Here is a 14230-nt window from a genome sequence, read left to right on the forward strand (position 1 = left end):
TGATGATGATGTGTGCAGTTTCTTGTTTTCTCTTTAGTATCATTAGAATTTGCCATAACCAGTTTAAATACTGCATTTTGTTATCTTGTTATCTCATACAGTTGTTGTGGAGCAAACATTTTAGCTCCTATTTTGTTATTTTGCTGTAAAGCCATTGTGCTTTTTGCCTAATTATCTGATACAATTGTTGTGGAGCAAATAGTGTAGCTCCTGTTTTGTTATTTTGCTGTGAACCCAGTTTGTGCTTCTTGGTAATGACATTCTTAATGGTTATTGATTAAGTAATATATTACAGTTCAAATTGTTGTCATGCTCATGACTTGCTTCATTTAAGCAGAATGCAAAATGTAACACTGTATTTCAGCTGCAAAATATAACAATGCAAAATATAACACTATAAACAGAATGCATAATATAACATTGCAGCTGCACAATATATCATTGCACTTTTTAACACAAGCAAATATTTGCCCAAACTTAAATCATCAAAACATCATTTCATTACAATCTCATTCAGTTCAACAAAACACCAACCATGTCAACATCAGTGCTATTTCTAGGCAAAAAAACAGAGCACAAGTTGGGATCTAATGATATTCTCCTAAATCTCACTATCTCCACCTCATTGTAGTAAAAGTCTCCCAAATTTGGTGCTGCTTGTTTTCTCACAAACCAATATTAGGGCAACTGTCCATCCAACTAAAGCAACTCCCACTGCAACCATGAACCTGAACTCAACCTTCTCAATTTTGCTCTTCAAATTTCTGACCTTCATCCTTAGCCTTGAAACTTGTGAGAGCTCTTCCTCTGGTTCTGCCCATACAAAATAGCCGCATTCTTCTCCAATCTATACCAAATATGACACAACTGAGTCACACCCACATATTGTCAAAACATAAAACTCAACAACAACAAACGCATGGCTAAAACTCACCCCAAAGTTAACGCAACCCCAGAACCTCCGCCCGAGATTTTCGACCGTCGATGAGGTGGCGAGCACAGGCCGTTCCCCACAGTAGCACGTACTCCTCCTTCGGCGTGCCTGGTTTCTGTTTCTTGTCGCCTGCTTGCTGCCGTGTGTTGCTTCAGACTGGCATGCATCAGACTCCATCTTTTTTCAACGAGAGAAGTCGACCTTCGCATAAGGTGCAGCATCAAAGAGGAGAGAAGATTTGCAGAATTAGGGTTTCCAAGAGGACCATTATTTGATGGTTATCTGTTTCTTTTTTCTTTTATTTTTAATTCATTAACGGTCACATAAAAAAAGCCCTGCCACCGTGTACAGTTACCTCCACGTGTGTAACGCCGTTAACCAAATCTTAGTAATTTGGACGGTAGGACAACATTGATGCGTTTTAGAAACGTTTGGAACACAAATAGGACGTTTAAAACGTTAGGGACAGGTTTGAGACTTACCCCAAACGTTGGGGACATAAATGATACTTTACTCTTAAAAAAAAAAATAAGAAATGCGCAAATACAATCCAAATAACATATAATAAGCTTTAGAAAAAAGTGAAGAAGATTGGAACATAGAAAGTTTTCTTATATAAAAAATAAAATAGGTACTTTTCAGTTTTCAACAAAGTTGGAACTTCTTTCTTTGCTACAAATATATTTATTTTATTTTCTCATTGTAGGTAGAATGAATAGCCTACCCAAAAAAAAAAATAATGAACAAGAAAGAAAGAAAATGTTCCTATAGATGTGGCTCCAGTTTCACATAATCACATTTTCATTTTGTCCTCACAATTTTTTTGGAAAGAATATTTTATGAAATATTATTACAAAACTAACCCCTTAAATGAGTTGATTACTAAAAATAAAGAATTCTTGACATACTGTATATTCCTTAGCCCCTTGAAGATAAAAGTGCCTGGCTCCACCATAAAACAAGCACCATTCATTACATTCATGTAGCTTGGTGCTTAAGCTTTCTTTCTTTTCTATTTTCATCATTTTATTTTCTTCCCTCGTCTTCGTTTTACCGTCGCTTCCGTTGTAAGTTATGTTGTCCTCTCTTTCTTCAACAACCTCATTGTATAGACCTTCCTTCTTGGCTTTTGAGCTTGTTGCATCTGAAGTAGCATTACATAAGAAAAAGCATGACTTCTCTGATAAAGAGGACTCTTTAGCTACACAGCTTTTGCTAGTAACAACAGCATCATGCTGCAGCACTGAGACAACCTGCAATGTACAAGGTTGATTATGTATTTGTCATGTGATAGCTTGTCAACAAGATAATATTATATCAGATTGTGATTAAAAGATGCAATGTCTAAAAAGATACCTGTAAGAATGTAACCATATTAAGTTGTGAAAGATAGGGTCAGTTTGGATTGGCTTCTGAAAAAGTACTTATTTTTTTATTTTTGTACAGACAAAAATTATTTTACATTTGGATAGGCTTTTTAAAAAGAATTTTTAAATATTAAAAACGTCTTTTGCTTCTGTTTTTTTTTTAATAAAAGTACTTTTTTTAAAAGACGTATCCAAATAGGTTTTAAATTGAATAAAAGTATAGTCACAAAAAAAATTGAATAAAAGTATTTTATTTAAAAAAAAGGTACTTTTTTCGCTCAAAAAAACTAATCCAAACTAGCACATAATCATTTTAGTAGTAGTAAATGGAACCTGATACCTTACTTGCATGTCCATAAAATACCAATTGAACTTCAATAGATCATGCTAAATTAAACTTTCATAAAATGAAGTGATAGTTAAGAGAAACTTATATTTTGTAGTCACTGTTTATATCATGGTTCTTAAAACTGGACCCAACCGGGTCACCTGATCGATCTGGTTTAGACGAAAAGAAACAGTTGCAAAATTCTATCAAAAATCAGTGAACTAGTTTAGAACTTTCTGCTATATGGTTAAAAAAATTAATATATTTTATGAAAAAACATATTATATCAATTGAACTTTGATTGAACCATTGAACCTTTAAACCTTTTAATAGAGTAAGTTGAGGTATAGTTCTAGAAAGATCTAGAAATGTGTAATAATATCAGTCTTTAAACCTTTTAAGTGATCAAGCCTATCTGATTACCAATCTCATTAATGCCCCCATCCCACAATTATATCAGTCTTTTCTACTGGATATATTTTGTAATAATCTTACCATATTCATAGTAAACCTTTCTTCCGGATTCTTTCGGAGGCACTTTTCGATTACCTGGACCAACAAATCCAGTTCTTGTTCATCAAATTGGCTGCTTATATTGGAATCCAACAATAGTACATACTTCCTCCCTCTAAGAAGTGGGATTGCCTGAAGAGATTTGTGCAATGCACATGAGCAATGAGTAAATTATAAAACAGTCAAGTTTTGAAAAATCTAATACTACATATTTCAACTAAATTTAACACAATGCATACTTTTTTCTCTTTAGAACTTCTAGTAATATTACTAATTTTATAACTAAAATATATCACATGACATTTTTTCATTGCAATTGCATTGAAAACTTTATGCAATGAGTAAAAATGGGTCCAATAGTCCAATTAAAAAATTCTCATTAAGAGTAGAATTTACTATAAATAGAGTAGCAGCGATGGAATAAAAAAGGGATGAAATAGGTTAATTGAAATATTTTCTTCTTTGGAATTCTCTTCTATGAAATTATTCTCTTCCTTTTCTCTCTAACCTACTTAATTCTTTCCCTAATTTTCTCATATCACCATTAATCCTTTCCTCCCGATCAGGAACTAATCCGTCGCGGATTTGAGTTCCATTTAAGGGAATACCGCTGGCCAATGGGTTGCTGCACGCACAAGGCAAGATTCGAACCCCCAACACTTGCTTAAGCGGACGAGTGAGCTGACCACTCGACCAACTCAAGTTGGTTTCTAATTTGATAACTGAAATGTATCACATTATATTTTTTCATTGCAATTGAAATTAAGATCTATTATATATTATTAATTTGACAATTATTAATTTGACAATCAAAATGTACCACACAGCACTCTATGTTATTGCAATTAAATATAATTTTCTCTCATTTCTTCGCTCACTCTATTTTGCTTGACATTTTAACCTTATGCTATCATTTCTAAAACTTACTACTAAAATACTATTCTTTTCAAATTATTTATTCGCATGCTACCGTTTGTCACAGTGGCACCTATTTTTTTTTGTTTAGTTGATAAAATCTTTAATATTTAATTATTTATTACAACAACATTCGATATTATTAATTTTTAAAATTTTAAAATATTTAGATACAATTTATTTTGAATAACTTACCCTTTAGAATATTATTACGGGTAAAAATACTAGTTCATTCATTTATTGGATCTTGAAGATTCCAAAATGACATGAATCATATGATAATCAAAGAGCATAAAATTAGTAGCTGTAACTTGTAATTGCAATAAGCTATAATTTATAGGAGTAAAATGATATGCATCATACCCATTCAACAAGACATTTCTGTTCTGATGCTGCTTCTGTAATCATACAGCCTGTTATCAGCTCTAAAAGAATTACACCAAAAGAATACACATCTGTCGTATCTGTTAAGTTTCCTGTTTCTTGATACTCTGGAGCTATATATCCACAATTGACCTTTTTTTCATCCTTGCAGTTGTACTTCAATTCACATCTTCCTTTTCCGAACACAGATTCGGCAAGCTAAAAATATGCATTGTTTTCAAGATTCAACTAAGAGTTGGTTTGATCAGATGACAAATAGCTTGTTTATAATATATTGAAGGGTAAAGCATATTTTTTTGTCAGTAATGCTACACATCCAAGTCTTTTTATAAACTAAGTCTAACCATGTTAAATAATAAGACTTAGAATAATGCTATCTGTAACTGATTTTTGTTATGTTAGACTAATTTGATTAGACTTGGTTAACAAAAAAGACTTGGATGTGTAACATTATTCTTTTGTCCTTGAAATTTGTCAAAAATTTTAAAAATATTCTTAAGTTTTATTTTAGTTCAATTTTATTCTTGAAGTTTTTCAAATATACCTTAACAGTTAAATTTTAAAAAAATTTAAGACTAATTCAACAATAAAGCATAATAACTATGTCTAATTTACTTCTGTTAAAGGTTGTTTTTATAAACTATTGCTAAATTGGTCATAATTTTCTTGAAAAAATAGTATTCTGTTTGGTGCAAAGTGGGAGACAGAAATTGAAACAAGAATGAAGCTCTAATTTAATTTGCACAAAGGGTAAAATTGAAATTAATTAATTGAAATGAGGGTATTTTATGTATAAAATATTATTAAAGTTTCAGTCTTAGTCTCTAAAAATTTCAGTTCCCTGTGTCACTACTTTTTAGAGGTACTGAAATACTGAAATTTTGGGAACAGAGACAGAAATTTTAGCACCAGTATCTGAGCCAACAAACATGATACTAAATCTCATTCTTTCAGTTTCTGTCTCAGCATCTCAAAACAAATGCTACCTATATCGGAACACTTTATCCTATATTGAAATGTAGCTTAATTAAAAAAAGCTCTCTATAATTAAGGTTCATGTCAGTACCAGCGGGTTAAACTCATGATCTAGAAGAATGTTACTTGGCTTTATCCTTCCATGAATTATGTTATTGTCGTGTAGATACTTAAGACCTTTAGCAACACCTTTTGCGACTTTCATTCTTTCTGTCCATGTTAATGATCTGCCACTTGTTCCTGCATGATTCGGAAATTTCATTTGGTATTAACTTACTTTTTAGATAAAAGTCCATGTTGTTGATGTCAAACCTCGTTTACATTATGCTCTAGATTTGTTAAGAAATATGGTAAAGTAATTGCAAAGAGACTTATTGTTTTTGTCTGGTCACAAACTCACAATTTGCAACTCAAACAATATCTTGTTATATACAAAACTCTTAGAAGAACTGATAAATCCATATTTTCCGATAGTTTTTGGATTGAAAATAGTGGAATTTATCAATTTAACTTGCACTTAGTCCTTCTAATTGCATACTTTTGTGAAAATTTTCCTAATTGAACTTAATTGACTAAACATGCTTTTTATATTTTAAAAATTATCAAATTAGTTCCACTTTTATTCCATTCGATATCTTGATATTTTTTTTTCAAGTTGTTTAATGTTTAGGAGTCAAGGATGGCTTGGGAAGATGGATGAAAAGCATGCGGAAGTGGAGATTTCGCGAAGAAACGAAGGAGGAAGAAATTCTAGCTGGTGCTCAAGAACCAAAAAGAGTTAACTTTATGTGAATGAAGAGATACCTAATTGGCTAAGTTAATGGAATTGAAGACACATATCATGAATCTAGAAGTTGTGAATATATATGATCATGGTAAAAGTTCCTAAGAAATGCAACATTCACAGATTTATACTTACTTGATAAGTGCTGGTCAAGTGAACCATTGCATGCATGTTCATATACAATCAGCAATTGACTTTCTTGTATGCATGAACCGAATATCCTTATCAAATTTTCATGCCTAGCATTTCTAAGCAGCTCAACTTCTGACAAGACATTCTCTGTCATGTGGTATTGCTTAACAACTATTTTCAGCTCATCTAGCTGACCTCTGAAAGCAGGTCCACATCCACCTTCACATAGAGAATTCTTGGTTGAAAATCCATCTGTAGCAGCTTCAAGTTCTTCATAAATGAAGTCCTTTTTCCATGTATTATTTATGCTTCTACTTTTGCAGATTGAGCATAAAGAGGTTTCTGAACTCTCTAAAATGGTTTCACCTTGATTCTCAATTGATAAGTCCTGCATTTGTTTCACCTTTTGTTGTCTGTCTACTTCTATTTTACACATCATCCCAACGTCGAAGCTTCCGATAATATCCTCTTCTTCCTGGGTCTTGTCATTAGGATATACTACCATTCTGGGAATCTCCTTCCCATGGGGGTTGCTCTGCATCTTTTGTCCATCTTTTCTTGGGTGCTCAACTTTACTCTGACCTATTACCTCATGAGTTTTAATCTCCAACTTTAGGTCTCTTTCCTCCACCCATGGTTTGATCTGAATTTGTTCTTGTGTTCGAATCATCGAATCAGCCTTTATTTGACCTACATTTTGTTATTGTTAAGTCCCTCCTGTCTCTTTCACAGAAAAAATTTAACAATACTAAGTAAACACTAAAAATCAGCGACCAAATCAGCCACCCGTATAAAATACATGTTGAAATATAAAATACACGTAAAAAATGAGTATGTATTTATACACAAAGACATGGTGGCTGATTTTTAGTGTACACATATCATTTTTGAAAAAAATAAAACCAAAAAAGGGGAATGAATCCACTCAATTTTTTTTTTTTGTATTTATAAAAAATGAGTTTAATCTCTCATTGTACATTCCTCAGCTGTGATCTTTTACTATTCAAAATCTTCTTAGTCTCACTTAAGGAGTGTATGATGAGAGTTCAAACTTGACAAAACAATTGAAAGGAAAAATTGAGAATATCCATTCCCCAAATAAAGATAGTATAAATCTTCTCTCAAGTTAACAGCATGAACTAGTCAATGAAGACTCACCATATGCTAAATATGGCATGTCTGAGGAAGAATATTCAGTAAAACAGCACTCATCTGTGTCTGTAACTGCACCTGCTAAGTCTTGTAATGCAGAGACAACCTAGAACAAGACAGAATAACCATCATGTGTCAAATGACATGCTATTGATAATGCATGTTAAAGCGTTGTGTTCTTATGGACAAGTGGGATAGGTTAGCCTATATTTCCTTAAAGCATTTTATTACCAAACATGCACTTCAATTCCAAAGGGCCTCTGCATCAAAGTACATGTAAAACTCTGCGCATCTCATTGAACAGGTTAAGATTAGGTCCCATTTTAAGATTTTTCTTACGGTTTAAGATTCGGTCATGCTTGTCTTTATCTTGTTTAAATCAGGAGCTTCATTGAGTTATGCTATCCTATGTAAACTAGTGTGTTTCCTTACTTATTGTTTTATGAACCTTTTGGTTAACAATATTATATATCTCACTTGGACTTACCATATTCATTGAAGATCTATCCTTAGGATTCTTTCTGAGACATTGTTCTGTTACTTGGACCAGCCATTTTAATTCTTCTTCTTCATAGAAGTTGCTGATATTTGGATCCACCAACTGCGGGTGCTTCTTTCCTCCCAATAGGGGTCTTGCCTGCAAGGAAAATATTTACAAATAATAAGTTACATAAGCAATTATTTATGCCGTCCAACGACATTTTGTCCTTGGACAAATGGTTTGCATGATTTTATCATGTATATAATGGGAAATAAGGCACAAACTTTTTAAAATAGTCACAATTTGTTCTGTTTAAAAATATAAAATTATTAACTTCTCTTACCCATCCAACGAGGCTTTTGCCTCCGGGTAGTTTGTCTGCAGCGCTTCGGCCACTGATCAGCTCTAAAAGAACCACTCCAAAGGAGTATACATCTGCCTTGGTTGATACTTTCCCACTATCTGTGCACTCTGGTGCCGCATATCCAGAATTGCTTGCTTCCTTACCCTTGTATGATTTCTTTGTTTCTAGCCTCACTTTTGGAAAGCCAAAGTCTCCAATCTAAACATTTTAAACAATTATGTATAGAAGTTTGTTTATTAAGACAACATATTCTTAAAGTATTGAAACTTCAAAGCTTTTGCATGCAATAAGGTTCAAGTAAGTACCAGTGGTTCAAAGTCATGTGTTAGTAGAATGTTACTTGATTTTATACTTCCATGAACTATATTATTCGCATGTAGATGCTTTAAGCCTCTGGCTGTACCTACTACTACTTTTATCCTTTCTCTCCAAGTCAATGATTGGAAGTTTCCTCCTGCACAATATATGAAGTTCTTTCAACATACCTTCTAATCAGTTTCAATTTCCAAGCATAAACTGCTTAAACTTCATTTATATATTATAAGTAAAAAGGTTATGTGTTAGAGTCCTTACTTGATAGGTACTTATCAAGTGAACCATTGCATGCTTGCTCATACACAATCATCAATTGGTTTTTAGCTGCACATATACCCAAGAGCATGACCACATTTTTGTGTCGAGCCTTGGACAGCAAGTCGGCCTCTGACTTGAAAATCTTCTCTTCCTGAGGCTTAGTGATTTGATATTTCTTAACCACTATTTTTATCTTGCTCTCTAGCAATCCATTGAAAGTTGGTCCATCTTTACTCTCAGATAGGGAGTTCTTAATTGAAAATCCTTCGGTAGCTTCGAGGAGTTCATCATAAGTAAAATCTCTTTGCCATGAAATATTTGGCCGTTTACTTTTGCAAATAGAGCATTTAGAGGATTTCAAATTCTCCAAAATGGCTTCACTTTGATATCCAGCAAACAAATTCTCACTTGAGCAGCTTTGTGATTGTATTTTATTCTGGTTCGGCCAATCTACTTTTGTTTGATAACTTTGATTTATAGCTGTACCGTGTGAATTCGAGCCTATTTGAATTTCAGATGAGCATCTCTGCTGTTCTTGATCATTTCTTGGCTGGTCAGCTATGGTCTGCCCATAGAGGTTGCTATTCACTTGTTTGTCATACTGATTCAGCTGATCAACAACTGTCTGATCCATCATGTGTTCATAGTTTATCATCTTTTGATGACTCCTTTCCTCTGCTACAGACTTGCTTTGCATCTGTTCTTCAACCTGGTTCAGGTGATCAGAGTTTTCCTGGCTTGTTTTGTAGAAATTGTTATTTTCAACTATTAGTTTTAACCTCCCTTTTTCAATGTAGGACCTGCTCTCTGTCTGTTCTGGTTTTTGGCTTGGCTGATTATTTTCTGTTGGACCTACATTTGCAATAGTTAATACCATTTTTCACTTCAATGAAAGGATTTAAAGAAGCAACAAAGAGGAATTTAATTATGTCAATTCTGGACAGTGCCTTCCACATGTATTGGGATTTTAGTTTGAACGGGTAAAGTATGCTTTTTGTTCCTAACGTTTAATTTCATTCAATTTTGTCCTTAACGTTTTCAATTCATTCAATTTTGTCCTTAATGTTTTCGACTTATTTTAAAACCACCCTTAGACATTTTCAATTTTGTCCCTAATGTTTTCGATAAAGTTAATATCCGGGGGTATTTTGATGCAAATCGAAAACATTAGGGACAAAATTCAATTCAATTAAACGTTAAGAGTATTTTTGCATAAAATCATAAACGTTAGGGACAAAAAACATACTTTATCCCGTTCATATATTAGAAATGTTTGTCCAAGTAATAGTGATTACCAGAGTTTACAAACATTTCCACTAATATTTTGTTAGTTCCTCTTTTGGAAAACTTTATATGCTGAAATATAGTCATAACTTTCTTTTCTGTTAAATTGTCCATTTGGCATTTGCAGAGATCTTGACAATTCTGATTGCATGAATTACCTGGAGTAAGTTCTTCTAAAATGAAGTGTTGCTCGCTATCTTCTAAGTCTTGCAATGCAGAAACAACCTGAAATTTTCCACATGAACATGTTGATGTAAATGATATTTATTGACAATCTACAAATGAAAAAATTGCCAGAATGTGAGGCAACAATGAATATCTTGTAATGAGTCAAAATAAACTATCCAACTCATTTGTTTTTCTTATAGTTCATGTTATGGTCCATTCTACGAAGGTACGTATATTCTCAGAACCAAAAGCAGCCTAAAGTTCAATGTGTATATTGATTTTTGAATATGCATATAAGTCATACTTGACTGCTATCCTATGAACTCTTATGCAGCTTCAATACATAAAAGAATTTTTCTTCACAATATTTGTCTAGGATTCAAGAGTTCCATTTTCTTATGCGGTTATGCTGGAGGCACCATGATTCCTTATCCCAGACTGAAGACACATGAGTTGACTTAAATAAAAGAAAAACGAGAAAATAACTTGAAAAAAAAGTATGATATGGTGTTGCATTATAGGACAACATGCTTTCTGTGTTCAACAATTTGCTCTGTGTGAATGAATATTGCAGATTATTGATACTTACCATATTCATGGACATTCTATCCTTTGGACTCTTTTTAAGACATTGATCTATTACTTGGACCAGCCATTGAAGCTTTTCCTCCTCATATGACTTGCTGAGAGTGGGATCTACAAGTTGTGTGTACTGCTTTCCCTTAAGAAGAGGCTTGGCCTGAAAAGGGAAAAAGAAATGAACATCAATTTTGTATAATGAACTTAACAAAATCACTGAGAATGTAAACATTGAAGCTTCTGAACCAATTTATCACTCAATCATTGAATACTATCTAATAGGATGTGAAAGTAATAATAATAATATTATGTTCCTACCCATCCAACAAGGCTTTTATCTGCAGAGTGACCTTTAACCCTACGTCCGGTGATCAGCTCTAGCAGAACCACTCCGAACGAGTACACGTCAGCCTTAGTTGATACTTTTCCCCTCTCCTGATGCTCTGGTGCTATGTAGTCAGAATTTGCACTTTTATCTTTGTTGAACTTCCTGAACTCAATCTTTTTACCGAATCCAAAATCTCCAATCTAATTACATACTTACATTTCAGAGTAATGATTAGATATATAGCATGAAAATGTGGATAGTTATACTTAGTTTGAAACTCAGCTTTTAGAATTCAAGTTAAGTACCAGTGGGTTGAATTCATGTGTCAGAAGAATGTTACTTGGTTTTACATTGCCATGGATTATGCTATTTTCATGTAGGTACTTTAGACCTCTTGCAAGACCTATTGCCACTTTCTTCCTTTCTCTCCAAGTCAAAGATCTGCTGCTTTCCTCTGCATAATGAAACAAGTTCAAACAGTAAAATTCTCTACTCCTTTGTTTATATATTACACATGCACACACACACATATGGTAGATATCTTACTTGATAGATACATGTCGAGTGAACCGTTGCAGGCATACTCAGACACGGTCAATAGGAAGCTTGCTTCTGTGGTTAAACCCAACAGCATGACCACATTCTTATGTCTAACTTTGAGAGTAGACCGAACTTCGGATTGGATTTTCTCCCTTTCCTGAGAACTTCTTAGCTCATGCTGCTTAACTACTATTTTCAACTCGCCCTCTAGCTGGCCTTTGAAAGTAGACAAATAGCCACCTTCAGAGAGACAGTTCTTCAATGAGAATCCATCTGTGGCATTTTGGAGTTCTTCATATGTGAATTCCTTTTTCCATTCGATATTAGGCCGTCTGATTTTGCAGATAGAGCATAACAGCTCTTCTGAAGCGCTTTCCTTGTCGCTCGGTTGATCAATCTCATTCATTTCATAGATGTTTGATGGATGCCTTAAGCTCCAAGCCTCAACATGGAACAAGTTCTGTGTCTGCTCTTTGTCCTGAGCTGTTATTTCATCATTGTTAGTTACAACTGTTGTGTCCATCTCCTCCTCAAGGAGCATGCTTTTTATCTGTTCATCATCCTCTCTTTGCTTCCCTCTTTCTATTTCACCTGTTTCTTCATCATTGTTTATTTCTTCCCTGTTAGTCACAAATGTGTTGATGGCCTTTCGGCGTTGGCACCTGCCTTGTATTCGACTCAAGCTCGACTCATCAACATTTATTTCTGCAATCATTGGAATGTTTATATATTCAGGAATGCCTAGAAGTGAAACCACTAAGAATAAATAGGCTGAAACATAGTGAAGTCAGTGTTGCACACCAGCATTACTCTTATTGAAATCATCAACAGTGAGGAAAAGATCTTCAAATGCTGGTTCTGGTAAACTTTGATCAAATGTTTCATGGCTGCTACATTGAATCTCTGTGGGGATATCAGTAGGGGCTCGTAGGTGTACGATCCGATTGTTTCGCTTTAATCTTGATATACCACAAGAAAGCTTCTGCTGGAAAAACTCTGCATCTTTCTTCAGTTGCCTATGAATGAGATGCATCTTAGATTAATATGGTAAAAAATAATACAGCTACAACATTTGTGTGCTTTTATTTTGCCTGACCTGTCAAGTATAAGCCAAGTTGCCTTTAGATTAATGGCTGCTTTTAAAGCAAGTTCCTTTAATGGAGATCCTGTAACCAACTGAATCTTAAATGCAACCTGAAAATATTATGCAGTTCACAAAAATTGCAGCCTGTAAAGCTTCCTCTGAAAATCTTCTTGCTAGAAATGAAATAATTAGGCTTGTTCTTTCAAACTTTCAAACTTACATACCTCATTTGATTCATAAAGTTTAGCAATCTGAGCAAGCTCATCATTCTGAAGATACTCTTCCATCTTCCTCGTGGCTTCTTCGGCCACAATCCTCCTATTCAGTCCATGCACACTGCAATAATATCCCACTACAAGGGATATTATTCATTAACAAAATGCATACACTCTATTTAGTCATTTCAAGAGTTTTTTACACTGTTTATATTCCACTTATTATTATTACTAATACTTCAGCTGAGGATTGAATAAGATGAATTGTTTCAGAAAGATTACATACTAGGAGTGTGTATCTGATGCATGATTGAAACTAGAGTGACCTTATCTGCTGCCTTCAGTGCTAAGCCGCTATCTATAGCCCATGAAAACACTCTTGTATGAAGCTCTTTCGACGCATCTTGAATCACCACCACATTGTTCTCTTCCATGGCCATCACTAATCACTTTCAACTCCTTGATATATGGACATGAAAAATGGAGTCCCGGGAGAGAACTTGATCAAGTGTGTCTCTTTGGTTATAAGGTAATCTGATTTGTCATTGTATGTGAACATCTGTCATATGGTAACATTCCTTGCCAATATCGGGTATCCTAAGTAAATGTTCCTCTTAAGAATGCTAAGAACTAATTTGTCGCGGATTGAGTTCCATTTAAGGATCTGTCACCGACCAATGAGTTATTGCATACACAAGACGGGATTCAAATCCTCGACACTTGCTTAGCATACGAGTGAGCTGACCACTCGACTAACTCAAGTTGGTTTGAAGATTATTATTATTATTATTATTATTATTATTATTATTATTATTATTATTATTATTATTATTGTTTGACAAAATCTATGCTCATTTCCTAAATACTACCACTGCCCCTTTTTGAATTTGTCAGTTTGTTCCAGACATTGGGGGAATATATTTTTGACAAAGCTGTTCGATAAAATTAAAGCATAGTATTTCTTGGTTGAGCAACGAAATTACCAAGATAAAGAAGATTATTTTTTATTTCATATTTGAGTTATAGTATGTATACTCACTTTTCTTTTTTTATATACACTCCACTAGTTTCTGTTCGTGATGTGATGGGATGTGGAATTCAGCTGATATGGATTTCATATACCTCATAAA

At 33.9% G+C, this 14230-nt stretch overlaps 2 protein-coding genes across 2 annotated transcripts; both read right to left on the reverse strand.

The window, feature by feature from the left end:
* Positions 1-325: 325 nt before the first annotated feature.
* Positions 326-1111, reverse strand: LOC130973876 (uncharacterized). Its single transcript, XM_057898563.1, has 3 exons — positions 935-1111; positions 674-847; positions 326-364 (listed from the first exon to the last, which is right to left on the reverse strand). The coding sequence occupies exons 1-3, from the start codon at positions 1109-1111 to the stop codon at positions 326-328; spliced, it is 390 nt and encodes a 129-aa protein (XP_057754546.1).
* Positions 1112-1723: 612 nt separating this feature from the next.
* On the reverse strand, positions 1724-13623 carry LOC130976203 (uncharacterized). The gene is made up of 19 exons (XM_057900994.1): positions 13387-13623; positions 13110-13237; positions 12898-12995; positions 12603-12817; positions 11808-12506; positions 11567-11715; positions 11252-11461; positions 10944-11093; positions 10345-10411; positions 8903-9754; positions 8635-8783; positions 8309-8527; positions 7972-8121; positions 7491-7590; positions 6336-7022; positions 5508-5656; positions 4421-4639; positions 3125-3274; positions 1724-2187 (listed from the first exon to the last, which is right to left on the reverse strand). Exons 1-19 carry the CDS (start codon positions 13538-13540, stop codon positions 1801-1803), a joined length of 4932 nt encoding a protein of 1643 aa, XP_057756977.1. The 5' UTR covers positions 13541-13623; the 3' UTR covers positions 1724-1800.
* Positions 13624-14230: the final 607 nt, after the last annotated feature.

The sequence above is a fragment of the Arachis stenosperma genome, chromosome 4 (assembly GCF_014773155.1).
Source record: "Arachis stenosperma cultivar V10309 chromosome 4, arast.V10309.gnm1.PFL2, whole genome shotgun sequence".
NCBI lineage: Eukaryota > Viridiplantae > Streptophyta > Magnoliopsida > Fabales > Fabaceae > Arachis > Arachis stenosperma.